The 23,819-nt window shown below is 49.3% G+C and overlaps 1 protein-coding gene across 3 annotated transcripts in view; it reads right to left on the bottom strand.

Moving 5' to 3' along the window:
• The window catches only part of RUNX1 (RUNX family transcription factor 1), a 244,110-nt gene that overhangs the window by 5,521 nt on the left and 214,770 nt on the right, over positions 1-23,819 (bottom strand). For all 3 annotated transcript variants that reach the window (XM_082840575.1, XM_082840576.1, XM_082840577.1), the window contains one exon: positions 609-770. In XM_082840575.1, coding sequence (XP_082696701.1) covers positions 609-770 — 162 coding nt within the window. The remainder of the gene's footprint in view (positions 1-608; positions 771-23,819) is intronic.

Below are 23,819 nucleotides of genomic sequence, written 5' to 3'. Positions count from 1 at the left end.
GAATTTTTCTCTGTAACTCTGATTTCCCTGCCCACAAGCAAAGGTGAGTGCCAAGCCCAAAGGTCTCCTAGGTTAAATGACTAGGTTTAATGAGCACGTATTAACAACAATTATGCCAGCCATGACACCTGAGCTTTCCAGTCTGTTCCTCAAACCTGATATAAGCGGCTCTTAGTTGAGAGTGTCCCGTTGGGGTAGATGTGTGTCCCACTCCATGTGTGCCCCAGTGCGCTGTTCACGTGGCCTGTGAAAGCTCGCCACCGCAAGATGGATCAGTCCCATCTGAGGCCCAGAAGCTGACTACTTTGGCCTTTTCTGTCACTGACCCTTCAGCTGCCACGCGTGCCTGCCGAATGTGAGCACCCCCAAACGCCCAAGGAATCCACTTTTTCCAAGCCACTTCTCCCTTCACATCTGTACGTAATCTCTGCCTCTGAGTGTCAAGGAAAATCAGCGTGTGGGCGGGGGGCTTAGAGATAGACAGCCTTGTCTTTAAACCGTACTGTATCCAATCAAAAATGACTGCCACCCCGTTCATGCATCCCTTCTGGTCTCCAGAACCTTCCACCGCAGCCAGACTTCAAAGAGTGTATTTTCAAGCAGCTTACTTGAGAGTCGACTGGAAAGCTCTGCAGAGAGGGTTGTCATGCCGCTGGCCCGTCCAGGAGAGATGGGTGTTGCTGGGTGGACAGAAGGAGAGGCAATGGGTCCCAGGTATTGGTAGGACTGCTCGTAGGACCATGGTGGGGACGGCTGGATCTGCCTTGTATCTGCAGAGAATCAGGGAGGTCACTTACATGTAGAGTGGGTCAGGATTTAGAAAAATAAAATCTTTTAATAAAAAACCAGCTACCTTTGTTTAAATCTAATACATGTTTCGGCCTGTTTACCAGTGTTTAATAAGCCTCCTTAAGTCCCAATATTTGCTTTTGTCTGATGATTTCCCCCAAAACGATACTGAAATATAATTTATGTTTGACTCTTGAAGATTTTCCTCCGCTAACTGTTCCTTCCAAAGGTTTTCTTTAATCACACTACTGATGAGAGAGGCTGATTTATGCTTTCCAGGTAGAAGTGTTAACATTCGGACCGTTGACTGCATGTATTGACTGCCCAGCTTTACCAGTAATCGTGGTTATCATTATCAGGCGATCACCCGTCTCTCTGTACTCAGTAAGCGCAAAAGAATGCAAGGGTTTGGGTCTTCTTTTTGTACCTTTGGCAAAAATATTCTGTGGCTTTTAAATGTTTTCTGTTCAGGTGAACTCTCTCCCAAGGATAACTGAAAAGAAAGTCTGGCTAGGAAACTGGCAACAAGGCCTGATGACTAGTTCACAAACCCGGCAGTGCAGGGCTGCCTCTATCAACCCAGACTAACAGAGATGTCTTCCACTTTTTCTCAAGACCTCAAGTTTGCAACTTTTAAAGGGCAGAATGTTGAGCAAGTATTTTACAGATTGCCATTAAAAGAGGCCTGGTTTGTAGTGAGGTGAATGGACCTAGAGTCTGTCAAACAGAGAGAAGTAAGTCAGAAAGAGAAAAACAAATACCGTATGCTAACACATATATGTATGGAATCTAAAAAAAATGGTTCTGAAGAACCTGGGGCAGGACAGGAATAAAGACGCAGACGTAGAGAATGGACTTGAGGACACGGGGAGGGGGAATGGTAAGCTGGGACGAAGTGAGAGAGTGGCATGGACATATATACACTACCAAACGTAAAACAGATAGCTAGTGGGAAGCAGCTGCATAGCACGGGGAGATCGGCTCAGTGCTTTGTGACCACCTAGAGGGGTGGGATAGGGAGGGTGGGAAGGAGACACAAGAGGGAGGAGATATGGGGATATATGTATATGTATATGTATAGCTGATTCATTTTGTTATAAAGCAGGAACTAACACACCATTGTAAACCAATTATACTCCAATAAAGATGTTAACAAAAAAAAAAAAAAAAAGAGAGGCCTGGGCGAGAGAAGAAACAAAGATCTGACTTCAGAAGATTTAGGTAAAAAGCATTTTGTAAATTTGACTCCAGCATTCATAGGAGTCTTAGTTTTCAAAAGCATCATACTGTTTGCAGAGGAGGAAAAAAAAACCCAACACCTTCTATTCTTAGGCAAAATGTGTAAGAAAATGTAAAAATCAACCACTATCTCACCATAAGATAGCTTTACATTTCTGTCTTAGAATTAAATGTTAATTTTCTCTTTGTGTTCCACCTTCTTTGTAGACAAAGGTGACAGCAAACTACACTAACTCCAAAGGGTCTTCATAGCCAGGGGTTCATGATTCTGGGAGTAAATACAGAAAGAGCAGCAAAGTTCCTTAGGAAAACAACAGGTGTCAGTTTTCTGCGTGTCGTGACATAAAGAAATGAGTTATTCCTACTCGTTATACATTGTCCACACCTCCTCCCTCTGGGGCTTTGCACTTCCAGTTAAAGTGTCCCTTGTCTATTATGCCTTTGAAGCTGTCACCGTGGAGAACAGAATCAAGTAAATGGAGAGCCAGGTCTGCCTTCTACTCTTCTCCCGAGAGCCTCTACCTGCCTTCCCTCATACTGATCTACTTCTTTCTTTTCTTTAAAATAACTGACATTTTAATTCTGAATTTTGAAGAACCTGGGGAAATATTTTAACTCAGAATCTTTGAAATCTACTATTAAAGAAAGGTCTTCATTTTCTTCTGAATTTTAGAGAATTGAGGGGATGGCAAGGAATAAAGAGCCGGTCCATTCCAGACTCAGTGGAAAATAAGTGTTCAACTACAGTCAGAGATCCTGCATAATCTCACAGCTAACAGTGTTTCCAGCAACTGAAAGCAAATAGCAATAGCAGATTGTTTAACATTCCCATACTGCTACAAGTATTTTGCTCCAAGTGAAAATAAAATTATATACTCAGATATTTTCCGTAAGACATGCACATGTCCTGGATACACGTATTTACAAAGTGAATATATATAGTATTCAAATATGTTAATCATTTAAAAAGCAAACAGAAGAGGTTTTATAATTGCCATAAAGCCCTTTGGGTGTGAATTGTGGTACAGTAATTCATGCGTTGTTGTGTAGACAGCCCAGCACCCCTAACCCCATGTCTAAAACTACAGTAAGCATAAAGTATTATGCCATGATTCATGCTCTGTCATGTTTTACTGTAGTGAAAAAGTTGTGCTAGGCTTTTCTAAACTCATAATTAAACCATGCAAATGTTGCATAATGTTTCACAGCCTTTTAAAAATATGCTTTGGTAAAATGATCTTTATGATTAAAGTCCAGGTTCTATGATTTTTTTTTAACACAGGGTTTCAAATTCAACATCTTCTTTCTTCACACCACAACTCAGCCTTTCAGTGCTAGTTGGGGGACAGCACTAAAAACTCAGTGACCCCTGATCATTTTTCATATCTGTGACCACAGTGAACTGTGTTTGGCTTCATTGGCAGAAGTGGGCCAGAAGGTGGTGATGGCGAGCTTCTCATGTCGGAGTTTGACCGTGTTTTCTTCTACTACATGGATTATTCATTAAAACGAAAACAAAACAAAACAAAAAACGAAGGGCCAATAATATGGTTTGCTGAGTTTACTATTGAGTTACCATGCTTGCCATGATGGGGGCAACGTGAACATACGAAGGCAAGTATGGAAGTGACAGTGCTGTGGGCCACACGAGCACTGGACTGAGAGGCAGGAGACATGGCCTCTGGCCTGTATGTGTGATGACCCTGGGTTACTTGCTTACCCTTTCTTGTTCTCATTTCTGAAAGGAGATGATCTCTGAGCCCCTTTCAGTGGTGACAGTGCAGGATCCTAATTCAGATAGGTCCCAAACAGTACTTCTCTGCTTAACTCGTATATTAAACAGAGTTAGGGAAGAATCAGGCGGGTGTTTGAGGTGAAGAACGGTGCTTGCAATAGTAAATACATGTATTCTGGGAAGAGGAAGTAGGACAGGGATAAGATGGGGGTTATCAAGAAAAAAGTCATGGGCTGAGGAAGAGAACCACTGTCCGTCATTCTTCAGAGGAGGGCTGCTTGTTCTTGAAGGGAATGCCTCTGATAGGTCAATCCACCAAAAAGAACAAGTTTATTGAAACTTACTATGTGCCAGGCATGTGCTAATTTATGAGTAAGAACAATATGGTCCCTGTCCCATTGGAACTTAGTGAAGATCCCAGGACTGTATGATGCTTGGAAAGGCTTTTTCCTATTGCATTCATCATCATGCTGAGTTACTTCATTCATTCACTCTTAGGCTCATGAAGTTATTTACTTCCTCATTCATTCATCTTGCCAATGAACTTTTTGCTTTATTAGGGCCACTGTTTTGGGAACTCAGTAGTGAGTGGATTATAGTCCTTGCCTTCTGGAGTTGTGGCTAGTGCGGGCTGTATCCACGTGAACAGCTAGATTACCTCCCTAAACGGGACTTGGCAAACAGCCGTTCCCAAGTTAGAGATAAGAACCCTAGTGGTATTTATTACATGCTATGTTATACCTCTGAGAAGAACAGACAAGGGAAATCACCTAATTTAAGTGATAAACAGATTTCGGTTTGCATTTTCCCTTCACCATAAACTAGCTGTATGACCTTGGGCAAGTCACTGATTTCCTCGGATACATAGTTTTCCTACTTCAGAGGGTAATAGGGATAAGTGAGATAAACTGTATATAAAGTGGGTGTCACCGTTTTTGGCCATATGAAATGCTCAGTGAGTCTGGCTAATTTTTATGATTATATTATTAAAAAGGAAAAGAAATCCGTGCCGAGGGACTTATCTGATATTTATTGGTAAGGCCACACACACCTGCTCCAGGATGAGACTCAGGTAACGCTGTTCTGTTCACTGAAAGAAGGCTGATGACACACAGAGTCTTCAGCACCGGAGAAGAACTGGACTCAGGAGATTAAGTGGTAAATGGGCAAGAAAACTGGAGAGTTGAGGTGAGGACGGAGAAGGTGAGGATCCAATCTCAACCAGCTCATGTTTCCGTTAAAAAAACTACTGGATTAGAAAATTTAAGTTTTAGTCTGTCTGCATCCTGTTTTGTCCAGGGTACATAATGTTTTGATGTAGCTGCTTTACTGAGGCCGTTTTATGATGGGTTATTTTTAGCTTTTTGATCCATCAAGTAGTGGATAAAACAGCCCCCTTCCTCTGAGATCCTGAGCCCCGCTCCTTTCCATTTGAAATGAGGTCAAAGAAGGGGGGGAGTTAGGAATAAGGGGGGTTGAGTCTAGTGGTGAGCTCAGAAGTATCCATAGCATACGTAAGAGTGAAGAGAGTGGAGTGCTTTTACCTTTGATGCAGCAATATCAAAATGTCTTCAGAGTAAAAAATGACCCTATCAGATAATTCAAGCCAAAATGTTCTGCTGGTTCCAAGTTCAGCTCTGGAATGTCAAGAGCTTAGAAGTTATCACTCCCATCTTTACAACATGAAAAAAACCTTAAAACTGATAATCCACAATTTTTCTCAGATCTAGTAGAGAAATGAGGTCATAGGGCAAACTGCCACCCTGAAATCTTGAGAGAGGTGAATACAGAAAATTACGCTGAGGTGTGCTTGCTGGGAGCAGAAGCCACTGGAGCCATGAACTGGTAGGAACATTTAAATGGTAATTTTGACAAATTGTTGGAGGCTGAGTATAGACTAGTGTGAGAGTAAGAAACTCCTGAGGGCTGCATTCTTGTCTGTGTGTATGGGGCTGGGTTGGGGACACGTTCATGGGTTTTTCATTTAGGGACTTCTTCAGCTTCATGGGATCCTGTATAATAGCAGTGGGTTACAGCTGAAGGAGCTGCAAGACAGACTTTTTAAGGAAGGGTTCTTAGGGAAGCCCAAAGACAGAAATAAAAACAAGGACATTAGTGGAATTTAAAGCCTCTGGCACCTTCAGCTACAGCAAACATTAAACACAGCCCAACTCCTAGTTAGATGAACATAACATCTCACACCAAAGGCCTATTTACTTCAGTTCCTGTTACCTGATACATCATATCCAGCTTCCAAATCAGAAATAAGGCATGACAGAAGGCAAGAAGAAAATCTGAAGAGAGAAAACAAGCGTCAGGACCAGACTCAGATGTGACGTAAATTTTGGAGTTATCAGGGAATTTAACTGATCAATATGTTAAGGGTTCTAGCTGCCACAACCACTGAAGCCTGCATGCCTAGAGTCCATGCTCCGCACAAGAGAAGCCACCACAATGAAAAGCCCGCGCACCGCAACAGAAGAGTAGCCCCTGCTCTCTGCAACTAGAGAAAGCCTGTGCAAGGCAACGAAGACCCAACTCAGCCGAAAAAAAAAAAAAAAATGTTAAGGGCTCTAATGGAAAAAGAAAACAGCATGGAAGAACAGATGGGTAATATAAGCAGGGAGAGAGAGACTCTTAAGACTCAGAAGGAAATTCTGGAAATGAAAAACACTCTAACAGATATGAGAAATACCTTTGATGGGCTCATCAACAGACTGGACATGAGTGAGGAAAGAATCAATGAAATACGAAAGAATTTCAATGAAATTGAAAATATGTCAATAGAAACTTCCCAAACTATAAGGTAAAGAGAAAAAAGAAAGAAAAACAGAAACAAAAAGTCAGAACATCCATGAACTTTGGGACAATTTCAAAAGTGTAATATATGTGTAGTAGAAATATCAGAAGGAAAAGGAGAAAACAGAGTGGAAGAAATATTTGAAGCATTAATAGCTGAGAACTTGACAAAATTAATGACAGACACGAAACCACAGAGCCAAGAAACTCAGGGACCACCAAGCAAAATAAATATCAAATAATCTACATCTAGGCATATCATATTGAAACTGCAGAAAACCTAAAGACAGAGAAAATCTTGAAAGAAACCAGAAAGGAAAGGTGTGAGGCAGACACCTTGCCCAGACAGGAACAATGATAAGAATTACTTCAGACTTCTCTTCAGAAACCATGCAAGCAGAAGTAGAGTGTAGTAAATAAAGTGTTGAAAGGAGAAAGCTACCAACCTAGAATTCTATATTCAGCAAAATTATTCTTCAAAGGTGAAGGAGAAATAAAGCCATTCTCTGACAAACAAAAACTGAGCTAATTTATCCAGCAGACCTGTCCTGCAGGAAATGTTAAAAAAAAGTTCTTCAGGGAAAAGGCAAATAATATACGTCAGAAACTTGGATCAACATAGAGAAAGGAAGAGCATAACAGAAAGAATAAATGAAGGTAAAGTCTTATTTTTCCTATTCTTAATCCAAAAGATAACTGTTTAAAGTCATAATAGTAACGTATTGGGTGGTTGTAAGTGATGGATAAGTGAAGTGAATGACAGTACTGACAGAAATGGGAAGGAAGAAGTGGTCTCGTGTTATCTGACAGTGACTTACATTCATTACACAGTATTTTGCAAACTCTAGGACAACCACTAAAAACATTTTTTAAAGTATAACTGATACACCAAGAACAGAGATGAAATGGAATGGAATCAAATAAAATGCTCAGTTAAAACCAGAGGAGGCAGAAAAAGAGGAGAAAAGAAGAATAGGTGCGACGAATATAAAACAGTTACAAACATGGTAGGTGTTAATCCAGCTATATCAGTAATCGTTTTAAATATGAATGGTCTAATACATGTACCAACTGAAAGAGGTTGTCAGAGTGAATTAAAAACAAAACTATGTGTTGTCTACAAGGAACCTACTTTAAAGTGTCAGGTTGAAAGTAAAGGGGTAGAGAAAGACTGGGCTAACAGTAATCAAAAGAAAGCCAGAGCAGCTATATTAATTTCATACAAAACTGACTTCAGAAGAAGGACAAATTTTAGGGAAAAAGAGGGGAATTACATGAAAAAGACTATATATGTAATATATAGTCTTTATATAACTGAATCACTTTTCTGTACAGCAGAAATTAACACTGTAAATCAACTATACTTCAATAAAATACATTAAAAAAAAGAGTGGACTTACATGATGAAAAATGTTATGTCTAAGAAAACATAACAATCCTTAACACGTATGCACCTAACAGAGTGTCAAAAGACATGAGGCATAAACTGATAAGACGACAGGGAGAAAGAGGAAAATACACAGTTATAGCTGAAGCCTTCACAGGCCTCTTTCAGTAATTGATACATCAAGCAGGCAGAAAATGAGGGCACAGTTCATCTGAACAGCACTACCAACCAGCTTGACCCAATGAGCATCTTTGGAAAATTCCATCCAACAACAGCAGAGTACACGTTCTTTTCAAGCTCACAGGGAACATCCACCAAGATAGACCATAAAACGCACCTTAAAATGAAAAGAACAGAAATCATACGAAGTATACTCTCAGGCCACATGGATTTAAACTAAACAGCCAATGACAGAAAGACAGCTGGAACATCCCTGAATATTTGGAGCTTCAACAACACACTTCTGAATAACCCACGGGTCAAATAAGTCTCAAGAGAAATTAAAATGTCTTTTGAACTGAATGAAAATCCAACACGACAATTTGTGGGATGCAGCGGAAAGCAGTGCTTAGAGGGAAATTTATAGCATCTTAATGCATATATTAGAAAAGAGGAATGATTCAGAATCGATGAGTTTCCACCTTAGGAAACTAGAGAAAAAACGAGCAAAATAAACCTAACGCAAGCAGAAGGAAAGAAATAATAAAAATTAGAGTAGAAATCAAAGAAATCGAATACGAGAAAGCAACAGAAAGTGAACAAAACCAAAAGCTGCTCTTTGAAAAGTTTAAAATGTCCTACTGTGTCCTCATGTTCCCGCAGGGCCATAGAAGAGGATGGCCAGAGACGCCTGCTGGTTCTCTGAGCACCTACGTCTGTGGGCTTTTTAACACCCACCCTCAAAACCTGGGTCCCCTAAGGCGCACAGGTACACACATGCTGGGTGACCCCCTCAGCCTGGGTCCAGAAGGTTGATGGGTTCTGTCGTTGGTTAGAGTTCGAGGGCCCTTTCCTTTGGCTATTTAGCTGCTATCTTTAAAGACCTGATTTTTCAGACACCTTTCAGAGCCACTTAAAAACAAAGACCAGACAAGGTACGTGCGCGTCAGGGCCCCGGTGTCTGCTTTTAAGAGCCAGACCTAAGTGGCGAACATGTAAACCCTCCAGGCGGCTCTGGTTTTTTCCCTAGAGGGTTTTTTTTTCTGCCTTTTGGCTTGGAAGGTGGCAGGGCAGTTCCCAGGGTGCCCTCCAAGTTCACCTCAGTCGTGGGCAGCTGGTGTAATGCCCTCTTGGATGCCTGAGAACACACAACAGGATGTGACTCAGGACTCAGATGTGAGTCAGTTTCCAGGGCGATGTGTCAGGGTGAGCCCCGGGGGTGGTTTGCATCTCCCTGTCTGGGACCCCTGGAAGAAAGATCCAGGCTCCCCTGTGAACAAAAAGGGTGCTCCCCGATGCTCCGCTGCTACCTTCAGAACCATGTGATATCAGCTTTCACGGCCCCAGGGCCTGTGTCCTCTGCTACGAAAGAGGCATTTCCCTGAAAGTCCCACCACCTGTCTGAAGCGCTGTTTCCTCCGGCCTGTGCAGTACAAGTGTAGCACAGAACAACAAGCAGGAACAGTGGTGCACCCAGGCAGAGACACTAACGAGCCTGGTGTTGCTATCAGTGAAACACCCTGCTAATGTGAGTCAGTTCCCACCAGCTCTGGATCCTGGAAAAAGAAGTTGTGAAAGAGCTCCGGTATCTGCCAACCGTTTGTCTCTGCTGGCCGAAGACAGCTTGGTTAGTCATGTACAGCTAGGATGTGTTCCTTGTTCCGGCAATTACTCTGAAGGGGAGCATCCAGGACCGAGCCGGGGCAGAGGCCCGCCTGGGGCTGCTGCGTTTTACAGGCCGTTGGGGTCTTGAGGGATCCCGTCCTCATAGCTGACCGGTGGGCCCGGGAGGTGACAGGCTACCTGCGGGAGGGCAGAAGGGAGCTGTGTGGCCACGTCCCTACCCCTCACTGCTTTGGGGACCCGTCCTCTTTACCCGACCGGGAGAGGCTCCCTGGCTTTGTGGTCGGGGTGCTGGGAGCCCAGAATGCTGGTTCCTAACACGAGAGCCACCGCCAACTCGGGCGGCTTACCACAGCCCTTTCCCTCTCAGACCTTTGTTTCTTCATCTCTAAAAATGGGGGTAACCAGACTCACCTGCCTCGCAGGTGTGAGAGTTAATTACTGTTTGTGGAGCAGCTTTGAGAGCCGCAGATGAAAGGCGCTCTGTAAATTCAAAGAGCTATTCCTCGTTAGACGTGCCAGACGGTTCCCAGGGGAAACAGTCCAATCCAGCCATGAGGCCTCTTGCCTCGGCCAGATGAGTCTGAGCCGCGTCTGGAAAAAGGCTCTGGACTCAGGCATGGTTGTCTCCGAGGCAGGGTTTGGGGACAAGTCACTGGCTTCTAGAAAGGATGGGGGTCTGGCTAACACCTGATTCTCTGCCAGCACTGACTCCCTAAGTCTGGGGGAGAGTGGCCTTCAGGTCACACGGGGTGCAGGGATCTTGGTTCCAAGAGAAAGGAAGGCACCTTCTGGTCTCTGCTCTGTCCTCCCTCGCAGACGCGTTATTTCCCTGGCCTTTGTCAGACAGACATCCATTGCAAACATCTTCCCGTAAAGATTTTCTGCACCCTCACTTTCTGAACCTCTGTCCCCCCGCCCCCATACACACTTTCCAGGCCTGAACTGATTCTACAGATGGGCTGGGTAGATTCCTGTAAGGCCAGGCCATCACGGGCATGTTCAAATTATTCCACTACTGCCCTGCTAATTTCTGTCCATTCCTCCATGTCTGTCTCCTCCAACAAAAAAATCTCAAAACGTGGAGGAGGGTAAAAAGGGCTCTCTGCTCCCAGCCGCTCATTCTTCAGCACCCTCGCCCCCTTTGCTAGTTCCCGAAAGGGATGAGCCAGAGATACCTGTCGAGGGCGGGGAAATCTCAGGCAGCTTCTAGCTTGGGACTGAGCCCCCAGTGCAGCAATGAGGACCCTCACTCATAGGAACCAAATTACTGACGCCTCAAAGTGGGACGCTACCAGCGGGAGAGGCACGGCACCCCTAGGACTGCCCATAGCTAAAGAAACTTGATGAAGGAACATCCCACCGAGGGCAGCACATGCTCTAAAGAGGACGGTGCAGGCTTGAGAGCCTTGTTCCGTGGCCCAGGGCGTGAGACTGTCAGAGCCAAGCTACAGTCCCTACTGAGCACCGAAGGCCATGTGCTGATGGGGTGGGAGGGGAGCCTACGGGACTCCCCGGGGGGTGGGCGGGGGAGCAGCCATCTCTCCCACTAAGTAGATACAGTAACAGCCGTCCCTTGGGCAGATCCTATCAAGTAACGTGGCTGAAGCTTTGCCAGGGTCCTTGAAATGCCTCAGGGTGGCAGCAGGCAAGAAAAAAAAGAGTGATGTTATCACTGGGACCTCAGGGGCCATAAGATGAGTGCCCCTGCCCCGCCTCTGCCCTGTGAGTTGTCGGTATTGGACGATGCTCTTAAGGCCGCCGCATAAGGACGTCTGACGCACAGCAGGTGCTGGTGAGGCCATCCTGCAGCCTGGCTGCCTCTGAGCGCCGCCCACCCCCTCCGGCTCTGTGCTAAACTTTTTACTTCAGCACTTCTGCGGGTTTGTAAAAAGTTAGGACCTTTTGACAAATTCTGTTGTATTATTACTATGAGATTTGTTTATTTGTTGTAAAGTTATGATGCAAATCCATTCCACCGTACTTTTCGCGCTCCAGGCTGTAGCCTACACACTAATTTTAGAGTGGCTCGAAGCCCGGCCAAGCAGCCTCTGTGTCTTGTGCTCTCATGTGACATGTGCCCCAACGCACCCGTACTGCATTTTACACCAGATACTCTGATTTTAAGCAGCAAACTCGGAAACATGGCGTTCTAATAAAACTAGAAGAAGAACTCTCATGAAAGGGGAAAAAGGGAGTGCAATAAATACCGTCTAGAGAATGCTGAGAGAGAACACAAAAGACACTGAACTCCTCCTTTGGTTTGTGTTGGCTCCAAGCATTTCCGAGTTTTGGGAACCTCGTCCCCGAGCTGCCCCGCGGGGAGAAAGGGCCTGGACAAGGGCACGAGGGCAGGGTTTGGGAGTCTGAGAGATGAGGACTGAGCCCCCGCTCGCCCCTCACTCACCCTGTGCTGAGGCCAGCAGCTGAAGCCCTCGGAGACTCAGTTTCCCCACCTGTGAGGGGCTTGGGGGGGTGAAACGGCATCCGGACTCCAGCGTCGTTAATGCACCACCTGGCTCCTAGTAAGGCTCCTCTCCCCTGTCCCCTCAGAGAAAGGGTCCGTGTCCCGAGAGGGCCTGCCCCGTGCCCCTCAGGCCCGAGTGCCCCATACGAGGGAGGAGGGCGGGCACAGCCCACAGAGCTACCAGGACGAGGCCGGCCTCGGCCGAGGTGCAAAACGCCCTCAGCACCTCACCTGGGGAGACATGGTTTCACCATCGACGTGTACACCATTTCTGCGGCACCTGTACAGACTGCCAAACCGGATACAAGCCCTTTTCTGCCCGCCGAGCACCAGCCTCGCGCAGCGGGAGCTCCCCGCCACCCTGCCCTGCGGAAGGCGCCCGCCAGCTGCTGCACGGAAACCGGAGAGCCGAGCCTTGGAAACCGAGGATGCGCGGTTCTTCACCTTCGGGGCTGGGATTCAGGTTGAATGGCAACCGCTCGCTCTCTAATAAGAGCTTCCATCCACACGCCCAGCCTGAAGAACGTTCTGCCAAGGGAAGTGCAGTGACGCCCACGCTGGGGCGCCACCCCCTAACACGTGCGCGCCAGCCAAGGCAGCGGCTGCCTCTGGTTGTCCCGTCCTCCCCGCCTGTCCCAGCTTTCCCTTCCCGACCCACACGCTCCTGGTTTTCCTTTCCCACACATCAGGCCCGGGCTCCCGGGATTCCCAGCAGCAGGACCAGGAGGCCAGACAGACGCCGCGGGGGCATCACCCGCCCGCATCCCTCTAGCACCCTTCCTCGGGGGGCATGAACACACTGCGCCTGCCTCGAGGGGGCAGCCAGCACTGCCTGGTTCCTGGCCGTCCCTTCACCTCCAACACTCTGCACGTCCACGACGCTCTGGGAAGGTCTCTGGATGTACAGAGCAATGGATTTCTCCCTCTTAAAGGGCGCTGCCATCCCAGCTGGACGCGACCCTTTTCTCCTCCCACTCTGCTGTGCCTGAAGTAATGACACATTGAGACAGCCTGTTCTCGCCACATAAGGAGGGCCCTCACCCCCGACGCTGGAGACAGAAGACGCTGCAATGCGCGGACTCCCATCTTTTCGGTTGGGAGATGGCGGGACCGGCAGTCCTGAGCCCAGTGTCCTGCTTCACTCCTAGAACGTGACACCCTACAGCGCTGCCAGCTCTGGTTCACTTTTTGTAAACATCTTTTTGGAGTAGTTTACGTCTTAAACGCAAGGCTTCTCCACACATAAAAAGACCCCAAGGAATGGCTCCGTTACGCTTCCCTGTTTTTTGAAAATCGGTAACCACTTGGATATTTGCCGTCGGAGCAGCTGGGAGGAAGAGGCCGAGCTGCCAGGCCGCTCGGTGGCGGGTTCCTGTGCCAGGATCACTGGGTGTCTCTGGCTTGCGAGCTGGGGTGGGGGGGATCGCGATCGGCTTCCTCTGTGCCTCCTGCCCCTCCTGTGGTCTCCCCCCCACCTCCCTGCGAGATCCGCACAAGAGGAATCGGCTCACCTAAGTCTGCAGCCATTTCGCACACCCCGAAGAACTGACCTTGACGTGAACTAATTGGGACGGCGACAGATTAACAGCACAGGTTGCTGAGGTGGAGTTTTGCGGCATCAAGGAGGCCTTTGAAGATAAGAGCCGCGTGTACTTTCATAAGCTCATCCCTGGTGCTCTGAACAAAGAACGCAAACTAATAAAGTCAGATGCGTCTGTCGGCGATCTACACTCACAGGGGAACATCGCCCCAAACTCTGATTCAGAAAGGCAAATGGAAATCTGCCGGAATTCTTTTAAACGCCAACACAGACCTCGGTTTTAAAACTGACACACACACACACACACACACACACACACACACACACACACAAAACTCTTGGTAATAAGCAGACTTCTGATGATCTGAAGGTCCACAGCTTCACGTACTGACTCAGAGAAAGTAAACGGCATTTCAAATACAACCTTCATCCTTTAATAGATGAGGTCACTCTGAGAAAGATGATACTGTGAGCCCAGCAGTGGGAAACCTCCCTCCAGAGGACCGCTTTGATTTACAAGGTCAAGGAAGGCTTTCTCAGAGAAGCAGTAGGTTTTTAGTGACTTGGACTAAAATGGAGACTTTTTAAAAATTAAAAGCTGAGTTTGAGAGAGCAGACAATTAGAAACTCCTGCTCAGCAATAGGGACGACCCCGGAGAACAGGGATCCTGGCGGCCTGCAGAAGCCAGGAGTCAGCACTGATTTGCTGATGAGGATAGAGGCCCAAGGGGCTGCCGTTTGTGGCCGACACTGACATCCTGTGTGGACCGACTGAACCCTTGTGAATTTCCCAGATTGGTCTCAACAAGGGCGGTTTCTCCTTCAGGGGACGCTGGACAATGTCCGGAGATGTTTTTGCTTGTTGCCACTGGGGTAAGGGGATGCTACTGGCATCTCGTGGGTGGAGGCCAGGGGTGGGGTGCTATTAAACATCACCCAGTGCACAGGATGGCCCCCCAACAGCAGGGGATGATCCGGCCACAAATGCCAGTGGTGCCTTAGGGAAACCCAGCCCAGGGTAGGCATGCACAACCAGTGTCAAACCATGATGACAAAGCCGGACGCTGTGACGACCAGAGGTGCCCCCAGACTCAGAGAAATTTAATGCAGCACGTGGCCTGGGCCGAGCACAAGTGAAACTGAGGAGTGTTAAGAGATAAGGAGTGTGGCGGGCACCTTCTGGAGCCCTTCTGGGAACCAGGGGTGGCCATCCGTCTGCCGTCATGCTGCGGCCAGGGCTCTGTCCCCATGGCAGGGTTGGGGACAGCCGCTTTCTCACAGCCTCAAGGCCTGGCACCCAGTCTCAGAGCTGGCATGCCGAGCCCCGGGTGAGCCGCAGGTGTAAACGACTGACAAGATCGCTCCTGAGCTGACCGTAGGCTTTGCCACCTGGGAAGGGACAGGCTAGTGCTTGCCTCTCCTGAGCTACCCGGGCATGAGTCACACGTAACCAGATAATGATGCAACTCACTGTCAACATTTCTAAGGCTTCATTCCAACATCTCATGGAATGATAGAGCAGCAAGCAGCCTCGGAGGCTTTTCGAGCCAGCCCCACGTCGGAGCAAGCTGAAGTGTGGCGAGGTGAGAGGACTGCCTCTTGTTCCCCACGGCAGCTTAGTGACAGGGCAGGGACAGACCTTCCGGGTGCTCGTAGAGTGCTGCTTTTACTATATGACGATCGAAGCCATTGCCCCCTCGAACCTAGTTACCGTATGCTGACAAAACGGAGAAACTGGTCTAAATTTCAAAAAAGAAAAAAAAAACGCGCGCACGCAGGTAAGTAATCTCCGAGTACAGTGCCGTTTGGAGGCTGGGGAGGGGTACCTTTTCCTGCTAACAGACCTGGGATTCTGAGCTTCGTGGGGCTGGCGGGAAGCCCTGACCCCATTTACGTCTCCTTTCCATCCTGAAACTGAGCCCAAACAACCCCAAATCTCAAATAAAAGTTGATACCTGTTGCTGTGAATTCATGAATAATGCAACTCAAAATTAGGGAGGGAGGGAGGGGACCATTCCCGTGCCCCCCAGCCCCGGGCTGTGTTTTCGGGTGGGGGTCGCAAGAGGTGGGAGGCAGGGTCACACTGCCACCCTGGTTCTGCCTTTTCTTCTAATAGCCTTCAACTGCCAAGTGGCTGCAACCAACATGCTGATTTTAAACCCTTTTATGGAAAGTACCATACCCTCTTCTGCTCACATCACTTAAAATAATGAGTTAGGCGCAGTTGTATTAGTCTGTCTTTCAAGTGGATTAAATTCACGGGCTCGTTCTCCTGCAGTCTCGCAAGCTTTGGCCTGGCTGTCTGAACGTCCAGATTAGACAGACGAGCACATGCCAGACGGCAATGAAACGCAATTACCTAGGCAAACTTTTGAAGGATTTGAGCCCTGGGGCACAGGCTGTTTACGACAGACTAAAAGCACCGTTTGTACTGAGCAAGACCAGTTGCCTCCATCTTTTCGAGTTCTCGGTCCTGCCTCTGCCACTGGACTCCAGGCAGGATTTCTAGGGGCCTGATAACATCAGGCTTCTGTCCACACCTCAGCACCTCGGGGTCTTTACCGTGTTTTTCAACAAGAAAATGCAAGTACCAACAAAAGCCTATTATAACATCTCCCTTTGTGTTCACTGACTCTCCCCCGTTGGTTTATTTTTTGGTATTGTGTACCACCCCCAAAAAAGGCAGCGAGAAATCAACTTATAGCTAGTTGCTTGGCTCCGTATACGGCGTCTTTGGAAACGAACCACCTTTCCAATAAACAAGAACTTCCTGCCATCCTTGAAAAAAAGAGCAAACCAGCCTCAACAACACGTTCAAAGTACTTTCCCCTCTGTTGGAACTGAGGGACCAAGGGAGAGGAGACAAAAGTGGAAGGAAGATTGATAAGGAGGGTAGCAAATGGCTTTTCTGCTGCTGGCCCACATTCCAGCACTTTTTTCAGTTGGAGACCAGCGGGGCCAACACCGATGGGTTGGCGTGGCCCTTTGTCCACCAGCTGAAAACTGTCATGTGACCACGAGAAGGGGTCTGGGGGAAGGGGGTTAACTGGACCTGTGTAGTCCTGTTAGGCACAGAGTAAAGCCGTCAAGGTGGTGGCAGGGAAAGGTTTCAGTGTTTGGGGACCCGAGGCCCTGAGGCCGGTCAGTGGGTCAGTTTGGGCAAGAGGCTGTGAGCACGGGTGGGAAGATAAGACGGGCTAGCAAGATAAAGAGTGAACTTGGAAGGATGGATTTGAAAAGTGCTGGAACCCAGAGGAACCTAGGGACGCTTCTGGGGAAGGAGGTGACACAGGGACACCTGAACACGGCGGGGGAGAGGGCAGAACACAGGCACCGGGGAGATGGCAGGGCGGTGGGGGCATGGCCTTAGGAGGAAGCAGTGGACAAACAGCCTAGTCCAACTTTGGGGTTCAAATCTGTAATTAAACACGTGAACCCGGGTTCAGGCATTTGAATGACAGGCCCGGGTGAGCTGTGTCAGGAGCTGAATGATGGCAAGGAAGGCAGGAGAGAGTTTGGCTTGCATGGGGCAGGGACAGCAAAAGGGAAAGGGTGGCTCTCTAGTTAACGGAAGCCGTAGAAGGTAACGAACGGGGGCAGAAGATTAAGAAGCGTAGAGACTTCCCAATTTCCCCTTTGTCGCAAAAGTGGAGAGAAAGGCCCCAGGGAGGGGTAGGTGTGCTGTCACCCCGGTAGGCCCAGCTGGGCTCCCTCCCCCAGGCTCCCAGCCAGGCTCTGGGAAGCGGAGAAAGGGCAAATGACGAAAGCAAGAAGCGAAAGTACCGAGGCTTGGTGCCTGCAAATCCTGCAAATCCTGAAAGCAGGGAACATGCTTCCTCAATGACTCCCCCTGAGCCCTTTCCCTGGAGATCCAGGCCAGGGTCGTGGGGTCTGGAGACGTCGGGGAGAGCGTTCCTGCCTGCCTGGAACTTCTAGGAGAACTTGTCATCCTTGGAAAACTGTGATTGCAGATGGGGAGGAGAGGGGCAGGTCGGTGGGGTGCTGTGTTGACCATCTGAGAGGCATCCCTCTGGTGGGTTTTGAGGTTTCGATGATTGCACCGCACAGAGGGAAACCTTAGGTGCTCGCTCCTGGGAGCCCATGACGGTTGGAGAAGCAGCAAACCGTCACCCTATCCAGTAACAGCGGACAACGTATGGGGAGGGGAGAAGGCAAAGTGAGAGGTCCTGGGGCTTCTCTGGTGGCGCAGTGGTTGAGAGTCCGCCTGCCGATGCAGGGGGCACGGGTTTGTGCCCCGGTCCGGGAAGATCCCACATGCCGCGGAGCGGCTGGGCTCGTGAGCCATGGCCGCTGAGCCTGCGCGTCCGGAGCCTGTGCTCCGCAACGGGAGAGGCCACAGCAGTGAGAGGCCCATGTACCGCAAAAAAAAAAACAAAAAGTGAGAGGACCCGATAGACGGGTCCAGGAGTAGAGAAGGGGGGTCCGTTTGGTCCTTGGTGGGGACGAAGATGTCCTGAAGGAGATGGGGCAGGATTGCGGAGGTGGAGGGGGTTAGGGGTAGAGGCTTTCTGGGTGGGCCACCGGCATGGACCAAACCAGGTGGGCAGGGCTGGCCACAGGTGCTCAGAGCCCAGAAGAAAAGGCAGGTAAAAAGACAGCTGCTCACAGCGTCAGGGCCCCAGCTTCTCTTCGGCTCGTCTGCTTGCCTTTTGGTCATTTCAGAGCACGGCGGGCTCAGGGAGGAACATCTCATGACCCAGAGAAGGCAGGGCCTCGGCTGGAGGGGAAGCTAGGAAATGAGTGGCGAAGGTGCTCTTTTATTTCTGGACCAGGCCCCCTGTGGCCATCAGACATGGCAACATCTGCTTCCTCCGCCACGTTCCTCCACAGGTGACGTGCTTAGACAGGATGGGTTTTAGGAGGAGCCTGAGGGGAGGCTGGCCGTGCGATCCCGGCCTCCCTGAAGGCCAAGGTCTCAGCAGTGATGCCACCTCCCAGTGCACAGGATCCAAACCCAGGTTGGAGGGGAGCCAGACATCCCCAGATTTTCTGTCACTCATTGCTGTTTACGTGCCTCACTCTGCTGCCCCTGAAAAGTTGTCCTTTGGTCCCTCTGGGGACATCGGCTGATACATATATAGGTACCAGTTAAAAGTGATTTATGCTAAGAAAGTGGCCGGGGCACACACTGCCCCTCAGCTAAGTCCTAGGTCTCAGATCTCCCCTGCTGTGTCTCCGAGGCTGAGGTAACGAGACAGCAGTGGGCCTTAGTGCTGACACAGTAGTTTGCAGGTTAGGAGGATGGGGCTGCCTGTTTCTTGTTGGCAAACAAGCCGAACAGAGGGACCACTGGTGCCCACATGCCTCCCAGCTCAGGTAAGAGCCTTGCTTAGTGAGAGGTGTTGGCCACCGGAGCCCCCTAGACACGACAGCTCCACAGGAGAGGAATCACGAGGTGCTCCTGCATGGGCTCCCCACTGGCAGTGCTTGCAGGAAAGGGTGGATTATATAACTCTGGGAAACTCCTTTCTGGGCCGTTCTCCTATGGACCTCCACATCATGCATTCCTATGAAAAGCAAGTCATTTCAGGATGGCTTTGACCAACTAGTGAGCACTCAGAGCCGCTGGCCTTGAGGGGTGCCAACCTGGACCCAGAAGAGGTCCTGCCCAGTGGTCGCCTTGAGTCAGGGTCTCGGGAGAACTGGATTTGCAAAGGGTCCGCAGACTTAGTGCTGGTGGCTGGCTCTGTCCTCTCTGTTGACGACAAGGGAATGGGGGGGGGCTGAATTGGGACAGAACAGTTTGCTGTTTCATCAGTGGATAAGGACAGAGCTAAAGACGAAGTCCCCTTCTGCTTTCTGCTCCAGTCACTGACACGTCAGCAATGGAAGGGAAAACCAGGAAGAGGAGACCCCATCGGTGTGGGAAGAGTTCAAGTGTCAGCCCCAGTTGCAGGAGCCGTACACCTAGCCCTAGGCACCCGGCTTCCCACTGCCTCGCTTAACCCGCCCGATGACTGAATTCATTCTCCAGCAGGCCCCGAGCTCCTTGTTTTGCAGTAGGAAATTCTCTTTCGTAAGAGGGCTACTGTTGGTATTGTTTATTTGTGTTTTTAAATTTCCAAAAATAAGGAAAGATTTATAAGATGGGGGGGAGGGGAGGAGGGAGGAGAGGGCAAGGGAGGCAGCGACCCCAGCTTGTCCCAGCCCCAGCACGTCCCAGGTTCGCCTCGGCTTCTCCTGGGCCCCCAGACCCCCCCCCCCCACCCCTTCCCGTTCTGAATGTGAAAAGTAAGCAGCGTGAGCTGCCTGGGCTGGAGATGCGTCTAACAAGGCCCTCATTGTCTCAGACAGGTGTGAGATTGGACTTGATTCGGGGCCAACACCTCCAGTCCCGGAGCCAGGTCTGTGAGCCGAAAACATGCACCAACCCTCCAGTAATACCACTGCAGCCAGCCACAGTCTCAACAATTTAAGACTTAACACACACAGCATAAATCAGAGGAGGATGGACCAGCCGACCGGCAGGTTCTTGGGTGGATGCCTTCAGACTGTCTGCAGATCAGACCCTGCCTGTTTGGGTTATTTGAGACTTTTTTTTTTTTTTTTTGGTAATATAAAGATGAGAAACTGGGTGGAGCGGCGTGCAGAGGCATACTGGTGTTTGCCCTATCTTGTTCCAACGGCCCCTTTTTCTCCCTAAGTGCTGTTTTGCAGGGACGGCTCGGGAAGCTTCGCTTTGCTCTATCCAAATACTAAGAATGTGTTCAAGCTGGGCAGGACGGGCAGAGGGAAGCCGAGCCCTCCAATACGGGTGCCGTCTGTGTGACCTTCAGCAAGTCACTTAACCTCTCTGGGCTTCCAACTTATCCATCTAAATGAGGTGGCTGGCCATCTCATTCTGGCCTGTCTCTGATTCACTCATCTCCAGTGGTCAGAAGTTCAGAGTCATTGTAAGAACTGCCTAACTCAGAGGAAATCATCACCCTTGGGAGAAAATGTACAACTGCACTGAATGCTCTGTGTCTGAGTGGATCAGTTTCTTGGAGCAAGAAAAGGCCCGTCATTGGCCTTCTCCTCTTATCTGTTCCTTAGGAGTGTGTGATCCTCAAAACCCGGAGCTCCAGGCCTCGGGGCAGGTGGTCAGGGTGCTCCGAGAGCCCAGCACCGCCCGTGTCTCCTGTCGACCCTGAACTAAGTTTCATTTAGGAGAGGCCGCTATGGAGTCATGGGATCTCGGCCAAGGAAGGGAGCCCGGAAGCCACCCGTCAGTGCAGCACCTCAGGGAGAAAGGCATCTGGTCTCCGCTCATGGGATTCCTGCCACAGTCCTGGGTGGCTCTGGCCCGGGCATTCGTGCCCTTGACCCTGAGTTCACCAGCAAGGGCATGGCCACCGCAGGGATGCTGGGGTCTGGCCAGGTGCCCTGGCTCTCACTGCCCTGCACCGTTCAGGGAGTGAATCACATGGACTTGGCAGCATCCTGACCTGGGACTGGGAGGACTGTCACTCAGCCCCAGGCCCTGACACCCTGCGCCTCGCTCCCGCAGCTGCGGCTGCGGCCCTGGCCCATCTCACCCCACACCTGTTTGCTGGCCTGCTTCTGCCCCACGGCCTAGTTTGCAAGCAGGCTTTCAAGGCCTGGGCCTGGGGGTGGAATCAGCATGGGAGGCATTTACTTCAGATCACACAGGAGGGTGAAACGTGGTTCAAAGAACTCCTTTTGTAGATGGTTTGTACAAAATGCCTTAGAGGCTGACCTTCCACATCCTCTGAATGTGTCTGATTCATGCAAGTAAGGGGACAGGGCAGGGGTCACCCCTGGCTGCTGCCCACGTGGGCCCTGTGGACAGGGAGTGTCCTGTCAGCCTCCCTGCTGCCGTCTTCCCCCTCCCCACCCCGGAGTAGGGTTGGGGACGCTTGGCGGGGCTGAGAAGGACAGAGGGTGGCCTTGGGACAGGTGTTCTATCCTTGCCTTTTAAAAAAAAAATCCCTACCGCTTCAGTATGAAATTCAACATTGAAAGGATGGAGACGCAAGCACGTGATACCAAATCGAAGCATGGGGATCCACCATCTCATCGAGAAAGATAGGGAGAGGCAGAGCCGGCGTAAACGTCCTAATGCGCCCTCTGTACTCACAGCAGAGCCCACATTCTGTGCCCCCCCACGCCCCGCCCCAGGCAGAGAGACAGCAAGCCAGTGGGCCAATCACTGATGCTTCCTGGGCCTCAGCGCCTCATGAGTGAAATAAAGGGCTTCTAGAAAGACATTTAAGGTCCCTTTCAACTATAAGAGTTTTCCATTTGCATTTGACCCTGTGGAGGAGTGGGTATGTGCTCTCCTGTTAATCTACCCAAGGAAACTGAACTTGAACAAAGCCGACACTAAGACCACCCTGCCTTTGTCTGCCCCAGGGCTATCATCACTCCCGGAAGTAAGGGGACACGGAAGAAGGTCATGATCACAGAGCAGCTGTGGGGCTCATAGGAGAGGACGGAAGTGCAACTCCCTGGTGAGGCACCAACGCCACCAACAAGAGCACAACAATAGCAATAACAGTAAAAAGCATAACACTGACCGACCACTTACTGAGTGTTTAAAGTGCACCGGGCTCTACGTAAATACCTGACGAAAATATATCTCAATCCCTGTGATGAGATCGTGCGGCAGTGAGGGTAAATACTGCACGCCAGGCATCCAGTGCTTTGTGCATATGAACTCATTTCATCCTCGCAACTCTCCCGTGAGCTGGGTACCGTCATTACCGTGCCTGTTTTACAGATGGGGAACAGCGGTGCAGAGGACTGAAGTAATTCTTGCAAGGTCACCTAATTGGGAAGTGGCCAGCCGGGGATTTGAATTCCCATTATTTATATCCACATAGATCTTAGCGTTAATCTGTGGAGCCAGATTCTGCTCTCCTCGTGTACTGCACTCTGGGGGTTCCCATGTTTTTTCTGATTCTCTTATGATGATAAGGTGGGAGGAACAGCTCCATCCCGACTGATGGGGTGGGTGGACAGAAGAACTGGCATTCCGCTTTGACTTCTGCAGACCACTGAGCACTCCCGTGAACGACCAGGGAGAAAGTTTGAAAAATAAGAGAAATTCCTTATAGATTCTCTAAGGCGTCTCTGCCCACGGCCCTCCCCGCAAGGCGTGAAAGTATCAAATGAGGAAATCGGGAAGAGATTCTGGAATAAGAATAACAAGATTTCCTCTCCCTTCCACCTGAACTGGCCACCCATAATTTTGCACTCATTCAATTTTAAAGTCATGCCTTGTAATTTGTGGAAAATCATATTAAACAGAGCCACGTCTGGGCAATGGCTTCTCCCATTTAGGAATATGTGTGGCTCAGAAAGCCCAATCACACAGCAGAAACATTACCAAAAAAAGAAAGGGGGGCCTCTTAATCAGGGGGCAGAGTGGGAGGCTCTGGGACATCTCTACTGGCTTCCTGAGAATGTTAGGCGTTAATCCCTGAGAGCCGCAGAATTACAGCCTATTAGAGTTAGGGCCACCTTGTTAATGACTTTCATGATCGGTGAGGGCCTGGGACTCACGGGCCTGCCAGCACCTGAGTGAGCACAGCAGGCAGGACCCTCAGGACCATGCCACGCACCTCGTGGGTGGCTAGTGGTGGGGGTTAAATGAACCAACAATATCAGTCATTCCAGAAACGTGAGCCATAATTATTTTGTTTCTGCCTTTAGTAAACGTGAGAACTAGGCAATGTCCTCGTCATTCTGCGGTGGCCCCGGCTCCAATAACAACCCAGGTATAGACCCGATCACAGACATACGCTGCAGTTTCAAACCTGGGCGGGGGAAAGATCTGCACATTTCAAAAGCTTCTGCATTCATCCCAAAGATCCCAGCCCCGCTGGATGACCAACAGAAGCACGGCTTAAAACTCAGGCAACGATGGTTGTTCCCCATAGCAGGCAATTGACAACAAAGTACGGATGAAGATTAACAGACCCTGAGAGGAACAATGCAAATAAACTACTTAATGGGCAGAAAGGCCAAGTCGAGCCCTTGAGCTTGTGCTGACTTTTACAGATATTTTAATAACTTTATCGTTATATAATTTGCCATCTGACATGGACAGAGAGAT

The sequence above is a fragment of the Leucopleurus acutus genome, assembly GCF_964270905.1.
Source record: "Leucopleurus acutus genome assembly, chromosome: 5".
NCBI lineage: Eukaryota > Metazoa > Chordata > Mammalia > Artiodactyla > Delphinidae > Leucopleurus > Leucopleurus acutus.
This window is presented reverse-complemented; position numbering and strand designations above follow the sequence as displayed.